This window comes from Phocoena sinus, chromosome 6, assembly GCF_008692025.1.
Source record: "Phocoena sinus isolate mPhoSin1 chromosome 6, mPhoSin1.pri, whole genome shotgun sequence".
In the NCBI taxonomy this organism is placed as follows: Eukaryota; Metazoa; Chordata; class Mammalia; order Artiodactyla; family Phocoenidae; genus Phocoena; species Phocoena sinus.
The window spans coordinates 6,528,519-6,536,604 of NC_045768.1; the positions used below are offsets into that span (position 1 = coordinate 6,528,519).

Below are 8,086 nucleotides of genomic sequence, written 5' to 3' on the forward strand. Positions count from 1 at the left end.
CAGAGAGACAGACACAGGGAAGAAGGCCATGTGAACACAAAGGTAGGCAGGGATTGGGGTGACGCTGCCACAAGCCAAGCCATGCCCGGGGCTGCCAGAACCTTCCCTAGTGTCTACAGAGGGAGCATGGCCCTGCCTACACTTTGACGTCAGATTTCCGGCCCCCAGAACTGCGAGAGAATACATTTCTGTTGTTTGAAGCCATCCAGTTTGTGGTGCTTTGTTACCACGGCCTTATGAAGCCAGGGCAGAAGCTGGCCTCAGACCGGGCTGTGCCCACCACTCCCTGTTCTGCCCTGGACCCCATTCTAGGTGGGCCTCCTCCAGTTACCTCCACGTGCTCTAGTCTTCTCCAGGCCCCTCAGGGCTCTCACCTGCGCCATGGAGCAAGTGACCCGGGATCAAATAGGGCTGTGAAACCTGGGCTCTGCTGCACCATTCAGGGCCTGGGGACCAATTGAGGGGTGGGGTGTGGATCCTTCAGACAGGGGCAGACATTCCCAAACCCCCAGGGTAACGTCTGGAGAGACTGAGGCACTTCAGAGCAAACCCCCATCCAGATGCGCCTTGTTGCCAGATAGGAATTTGGGCCCAGGTGCCCGATCTTTTGATTTTACCAGACAAGCTGGAAATTGGCTATGTGAGCAAAAAAAATGTCCCAATTTCACTTAAGGAGAAGATACTTCTTCCTGGAGTGAGAACCAAGGCAGATGTGTGCTGGGAACCAGGTACCCTTTGGTCTGGAGCCCCTTCTGGCAACCCTAAGCTGGCCCGTCCTAACAGGGCTTAAACCCCACCCCTCTTTCTTGCTCCTTTAGGCAACGGAGGAGCAGGCAAAATGAGGCCTTCTGAGGCCCGATGGGGATTTTAATAGCTCATCACTTGATATGCACAACAACCTTGTAAACTGAACAATAATAACAGTGAGCAATTATCCAGCCCCTGCTGTGTACTCCACACTGCTGGGTCCCCATAGCTGGACCTGGAATACCTTGGACTGGGTTTTCTTGCTAAGACTGTTTTTGCTCTTGGCAGGGGAGCCTTATTCTATCTATCTCTTTACATTTAATCATAGACACACGGGGTTGTCTTTAAATTCATCTCTAAACGTTTTCTACTTCGCTCAACAACGCTTGCCTCTGACAGGTGCCAGGCGGGAGAGCTCCCACGCCCATGTGGTGGAAGTGGGGGTGGATGGGAGACCAGGGCTGCCACGGGCACAGCTGGGACTGGCGCACCTCTTCATAACGGACTTTCCAGAATCACGAAGACATCAGGGCTCCACTGTGGGCCTCAAGGTTGTGGAGGTTCAAATGCGAGGCCCAGGGCCGGATGCCTACACCCCAGAAAAGTGGCCCCAGGCTTGGGCTCCTTCCTGCTAGACTCCACTTCCACCCACAGTGACAGAGCTCTTGATCCAGGTTCTCGCGTGCGTTTGATTATCCCCATTATACAGATGAAGAAATTGAAGTTCATTGAGTCCATCAAGGCGGAAAGTGGAAGGAGACGGCAGCCTGTGGGGCCAGGAGCTCCAGGGGACAGAGACTCAGGAATCATCCCCATCGCCCGTCGGGCTGGGTGTGGTCCAGTCAGCGTGGGGCGAGGCGAGAGCCAGGCCCAGCCGTGGTCCGACCCGAGTCCATGGCGGCTCGCGGGCGCCGGGGGTTCGAGTCACCTCCACCGCGGGAGGGAGTTGGACAGGGGTCAAGCCGGTGTGCTCGCTCAATGGGCGGAGCTCGGACGACGCCCAGCGGCCGCGGGCGGGATCGCAGGGCGGAGCCGGGCCGGGCAGGCAAGGGACGGGCCCTCCAAGGGCTGGGATCCGGCTGGGCTGCAGGTCCGCACCCTCCAGTCCCCCAGGGCCGCCCGCCGAGACACCCCCAAGCTGGCGCGCCCAGTCGCGCCGCGGTCCTCCCAGCCCACAGAGGGCGCTGTCGTCCCCCGCTCTCTTTCCCGGGCCGGAGCGGGCCGGAAGTTTCAGTGTTACTTCCGGCGCGGAGCAGTTGGTTGGGCGGTGCAGTTGGCCGGCGAGGGGACTGGACCAGCAGTGGCTAAGCCTGGCCGAGGCCGCGGCCCCCGGAACGTGCCCAATCGGCGTCTCGGCCTCGACGGAAGGTGCGGCCGCCGCAATGCCGTTCCTGCACGGCTTCCGGAGGATTATCTTCGAGTACCAGCCGCTAGTGGATGCGATTCTGGGCTCCTTGGGCATCCAGGACCCCGAGCGGCAGGAGCCCCTGGACGGGTAACTCGCTCCCTTCCCGCCTCCGACCCGGAGCTGCATCCCTTTCATTGTCACTACAAACATGGCGGGGCGAGGCGGGCGGTGTCCCCACCTGACAGATAAGACAGACGGCGGTGGTGAGGGCTCCCAGCTAGCGCAGGAAGGGCCGGAGGGTGGGGTGTCGGTAGGGCCTCCGCCTCAGGGCCCCACCCTGCGCCCTGCCTGTCCTGTGCCCTCCACCTGGAGTTGCAGAGGAGCAGGGTGGAATCTGTGAGCAGTGCGAAATGCGCTTTTCCATAGCCGAGTTTGCACAGGAGCGGGTCTGTCCGTGAACCGGTGGGAACGGTGTTAGAAAGCGCATCGTTCAGGGCTACGTCAGTGAGCTAAACCCCCAGCCTTCATGATGCTTGTGCTCCAGAGGAGAGAGACCGACAGTCATAAGTGAACTTAAGTAAATAGTGTATTAGGTGGAACAGAGAAAAGAGCAGAGGAAAGGGGGATCAGGTGTGCGTTTTGGGGACCCGTTGGAATTGGCGAGGGAGGTAGGTGGGTTGGGACTTTGTGTGCGCTCAGCCTTCGGAACACCGGACGTCCCTGGGTGTGAGCGAGGGAGGAGGTCTGCTGACTGCCCTGGCTGTGGGGTTGCCTGGGCTGGTCTGGCGTCCTCTGCCACTCAGGGACAGTCAGTGTCTGCGGTGGGAGGGTGTCAGTGTCTGGTACTTGATCTTGGCCACAAGAGTTCCCTTCAGTGCCAACAGCCCAGGTGTATGAGGCTTTGTACCCAAGCCAGGGGCTAGATTCTCTGGGCCGCTTGGAGGGAGGCTGAAGACAGCCCCAGTCCTTTCTCAGCAAACCCGAGGGGTCTGCTCCAGTGAGCAGATCCAGCTTGGCCCTCTCTACCACCGACCTTTTCTAAAGAGACTTTCAACCCCACGGAGCCAGGGCCCTGCCTGTGTGTGACAGCAGGAGACTAAAGGCCACCTGCCCACAGGGTACCCAGCCGGCTGGTCCCACTGCTGTTCCCACCCTCAACTGGTCTGCCTCTCTCCTGCCCCAGGCCCAGTTATGTTGCCAGCGAGGAGAGCCGGATCCTTGTTCTCACTGAGCTGCTGGAGAGAAAAGCCCACTCTCCATTTTACCAGGAAGGCGTGAGCAACGCCCTGCTGAAGATGGCCGAGCTGGGACTGACGCGTGCAGCTGACGTTCTCCTGCGGAATGGGGCCAACCTCAACTTCGAAGGTCAGCTGGAGCCCAGAGGGGCCGGGGTGGGTAGGTGGCTTAAGTGTGGCCCTGCTTTGGGTGGGCGGCCAAGCCTTCAGGCTCTGCTTTTACTGTTCTCTTGGGAGATACTTCCCTCATTTATGTCATGGGTGATGACTAAGGAAACCCACATTGGGTGGCCTCCCATCCCCCTGCGGGCTTTCAAATGGCCCTTAACCACCTCTGATCAAGAGCGAGTTTGCCACTGCTTCTACCATGTGATTGCTTTAGCAAACTTTCCCCCAGCTCCCAGCTAAATCCCTGCTTCCATTAATGTGAAAATGTGGCTGCTGGCGCTGTGCCCAGAGCTCAGGGAATGTAATTTCTTGACACTCATTCTGTGCTACCTTGCATTCTTGTTCCTGCCACAGGGAGAGGGGAAAACAGATAAGACTCACTGGGCATAAATGACAGCAGGACGGTGTTGGCTTCTAGCTTGTGTGCTGGGGGTGGTGATGGAGCCATTATTCCTTCCCTCTTCGCTTTCACCCTGGGAGGGCAGGCAGAGTCGGCCAGGAGACATGCAGGGCTGACTTGGGGCCGACTTGGGGGTTTTGTGCTGACACAGGATGTGGCCAGGCGTGTCTCCCCTCCCCATTTGAGGACAGGCTCAGAGGCTTCTAGGCTCCTGGAGGGTCACAGAGCTGAGAGAGGTGGGGGGGGCGTTGTGAAGTCAGCCACTGGGAGACCCAGCTGTGAGAACTTGGCTTTTATTGCAAGACTTACGGAGCTGTCACTCTGCGTATTCCTCCCAACAGCCCTGTTTAGGTCCCATTTTACAGAAGGAACCAAAACCCGGATTAAGTACGATGTCCATTAATCAGAACACCCCCAGGACCCAAACCTAGGCCTGACTCCATGCACTGCCCGACGAAGACAGTGTGTCCTGACCCCTCGTGGTGCTGGGAGCCCTTAGGTCGGAGCACTGCGGCTGGGCTGCCAGGCTGGTCCTGGGACCCTGCGAGAGTGTGCCGACAGGCAGGGCTGACGTAAGCTGTGTCTGTGCCCTCAGACCCGGTCACCTACTACACGGCCCTGCACATCGCCGTCCTGCGAAACCAGCCTGACATGGTGGAGCTGCTGGTGCGCCACGGGGCCGACATTAACCGCAGGGACCGGGTAAGAGCCAGGCCCGGCCTGCTCTGAAGGGGCGATGTGGTCGGGGCCCTGAGCGGCTCACAGGCCCCCGGGCCGACGTGGCTGTGCTTTCTTGACTCAGATCCACGAGAGCAGCCCCTTGGACCTGGCCAGCGAGGAGCCAGAGCGCCTGCCCTGCCTGCAGCGCCTCCTGGACCTTGGAGCAGATGTCAATGCGGCCGACAAGCATGGTGGGTGCCTCCTGTAGAGAAGCAGGGTGGGCCTGGGCCGAATTGCCTTGTGAGGTTACCCGGGGTAACCTGGGGCGATGGCTTGGCAGGCAGGCTGGAGGCAGTCCCTCTGATGGCACAGCACGGCCGGGCGCACACTGGTGCATTTTGCTGACTCGCCGAGGCTTGAGAGGCAGTGCATCATCGGTCCCGTAAGGGCATCTGTAGGAGGAAATGGGGTACCTGTGTGCTCAGCTTCTGAGGGACGGGGCTCCCTGTCGGGAGATGTCAGGTAGCATCTCAGGGTCTAGAAAAGTCCTGCTTTCCCTGGCCCTTCTGTTCCCATTTTTGTGTGAGTGGAGAGAGAATGGCCAGAAACCTGTCATCTTCCACGCAGAAGTAGAGACACAGATGTAGAGAACAAACGTATGGACACCAAGGGGGGAAAGTGGCAGGGGGGCTGGTGGTGGGATGAATTGGGAGATTGGGATTGACATGTATACACTACCATGTGTAAAACAGACAGCTAGTGGGAACCTGCTATATAAAAAATAAATAAATTCAAAAAATAAAAAAAATTCAAAAAAAAGAAACCTGTCACCCTCAGCCCTAGCTGAGAGAGGTCAGTCATTTTTGAAGTTCGTTTTCTGATCCCGAGGGTCTGTGTTTCCCTTCCACCTCTGGGATTGGCCTGACCTCGGCTTCCTGGCCTCCCACTGCCCCCCACTCACTCTCCCTCCCTAGGAAAGACTGCTCTGCTCCATGCTCTGGCCAGCAGTGACGGGGTGCAAATCCACAACACTGAGAACATCCGCCTCTTGCTGGAAGGAGGTGAGCCTTGTCCTTCCACGCTGCCCCCCTGGAACACAAAGCATTGCTTTGCCAGGGTTTAAGGCCTCCTCCCACCGTCTCTTCTCCCTCCTGGTTCTTCTAGGGGCGGATGTCAAGGCTACCACCAAAGACGGGGACACCGTGTTCACCTGCATCATCTTTCTGCTGGGCGAGACGGTGGGAGGTGACAAAGAGGAGGCCCAGTTGATCAACCGCTTCTGCTTCCAAGTAACGCAGCTGCTGCTAGCTCACGGCGCCGACCCCAGCGAGTGCCCGGCCCACGAGTCCCTCACGCACATCTGCCTCAAGAGCTTTAAGCTGCACTTCCCTCTCCTGCGCTTCCTGCTGGAGTCCGGGGCCGCCTATAACTGTTCCCTCCACGGCGCGTCCTGCTGGTCCGGCTTCCACATCATCTTCGAGAGGCTCTGCTCCCACCCAGGCTGCGCGGAGGACGAGAGTCACGTGGACCTGCTGCGCAAAGCTGAGACCGTCCTGGATCTCATGGTGACTAATTCCCATAAACTCCAGCTGCCTGAAAACTTCGATATCCATCCCGTGGGCAGCCTGGCAGACAAGATCCAGGCCCTTCACTTCTCCTTGAGGCAGCTGGAGAGCTACCCCCCACCCCTCAAGCACCTGTGTCGCGTTTACATCCGGCTCTACCTTCAGCCGTGGCCTGTGGACGCGAAGGTCAAGGCCCTACCTCTGCCCGACAGGCTCAAGTGGTACCTCCTCAGTGAGCACAGTGGCACCGTCGAAGACGACATCTGACAGCTGCGACTGCAGGGAACAGGGTCTGGGCAGCTCAACCTGTTGGTGGATTTAAGTACCTGTGGCGGCCTTAGGGGGGAACCTTCAGCCCCGTCTGTCAGAAGGTGCATGTTGGAGGTGAGACTGGATCCTTACTGAGGACAGAGAAAGCCAGGTGGAACCCGGCAGCTGCAAGCACTCCAGTGGGGAAAGGCTTCCGTCTTCCAGGCAGACCGCCCCCGCTTCCCTCTGGCAGCACCCCCAAGTCTCACCCCACAGTGGAACAAGGGACCGGGTTTAGATTTGGGACACGTTTGTACCCTCTTAACCTGAGGGAAGCGCCAGGCATTTAGAGAAGCAGGGTAGCTCCGAGACTGGGCCCTCCTGCGGGCTGCAGGAAGCTGGCCTGTTCTGCATGGAGACGCGGCTGAGGCCGGAGAAGGCGGGAGGGGCCCGCGGGGTGCAGCCCAGCCGAGACCCTTTACACGCGCCTCCACTCCAGAGTCCGTCAGAAAGTGCGTGCTTCTGGGCAGGCAGGGAGGAAGCTGAGCCGACTCCTGCGGCACCTGCAGCTCTGGGCCCGGGTCGCCCACCAGGGTGCAGGGCTCTGCTCTGGCGGCAGCTGTTGGTGCCAAACCTGGGGTTCTGGGGACCATGCCTTCTACAAAGCAATCATGCGTGGCCAGGGGCTGTCCTTCCAAAGTGTCTCGCTTTGTGGGGGATCATCTGACGGAGGAAGCCAGCGAGACTGAAAGCCAGCCTCCGCCCTGGGCTGAGCCCTCACCAGGCTGTCTGCGAGTCACACAGGTGGTCACTGTGAATTGTGTAAACGCCTGGGAGATGAGCTGAGACAACCAAATGATATATTATAAAATTAAACTGATTTCCCTTGGCCTTAAAGGTCCTTGTATATAACACTTCGGCCCCGCTCCCGCCCCCGCCCCCCCCCCCCCCCCCCCCCCCCGCCGCCCTTTCCCGAGTTCAGGGTAAAGGATCCACGGCAGCCGAAGAAGAGGTGGGCAGAGGCACGAGGAGATGCCCAGCTCAGGAGAGGAGTTTCCAAGCAGCACAGCACTGTTGTCCCAGTAAAGAAAAGCACCACTCCAGACTGGCGAAGGCCTTTCCAGTACAGGGGGTCACCCTTTTATTTTTGACTGAAAATGCCCCCTAAGGAGGAGCCACAAGGCACAGCCGAGAGGGAAGCTCCAGGCCTCTCCCCTCCCTGCAGGCTGTGGTGACAATCACGTTAAGGGCCCCAGGGCCCCATCTCCAAATAGCACCCGGAACGTGGACATCCCATCAACTGCACCACTCGGCAGGCACCATGTAGGCTCAGCGCAGGCGGGAGGGTGCCGAGAGCCACAGGCTCCACGGGCCCAGCTCCGCTCCCCTCCCCTCTGCAGGCATAAAGTCCTCGGCAACCGCTTTAGTGGTTACTCTCTTCCTCTTAAGCCAGCCAGGCCTGTGGCAGGAAGGCCAGGTGGTGTTACTGGAGAGCAGGGAGTCTCACTTCTGATGGGACCGCCGGATTCCCACAAGGCGAGCACTGGAGGCCCAGGGGTCGCATGGGCCCACAGGGCCCAGTCCCCGCCGCTCACTCCGGCCTCGCTGCCCCATTCAGTGGCACCCCTCCCGACTGGGTCCCCTTATGCCTTTTTTTTTTTTTTTTTTTTTGCGGTATGCGGGCCTCTCACTGTTGTGGCCTCTCCCGTTGCGG

At 59.3% G+C, this 8,086-nt stretch overlaps 1 protein-coding gene across 2 annotated transcripts; it reads left to right on the top strand.

The window, feature by feature from the left end:
• The first annotated feature begins 1,992 nt into the window (after positions 1 to 1,992).
• On the top strand, positions 1,993 to 7,262 carry ASB6 (ankyrin repeat and SOCS box containing 6). Of its 2 annotated transcripts, XM_032636205.1 has the most exons (6): positions 1,993 to 2,242; positions 3,279 to 3,460; positions 4,494 to 4,600; positions 4,701 to 4,809; positions 5,533 to 5,619; positions 5,723 to 7,262. In XM_032636205.1, the coding sequence occupies exons 1-6, from the start codon at positions 2,130 to 2,132 to the stop codon at positions 6,388 to 6,390; spliced, it is 1,266 nt and encodes a 421-aa protein (XP_032492096.1). In that variant the 5' UTR covers positions 1,993 to 2,129; the 3' UTR covers positions 6,391 to 7,262. The 2 variants fall into 2 exon arrangements, with proteins under 2 accessions (XP_032492096.1, XP_032492097.1); XM_032636206.1 differs by lacking the exon at positions 5,533 to 5,619 and having other exon boundaries at positions 2,002 to 2,242.
• Positions 7,263 to 8,086: the final 824 nt, after the last annotated feature.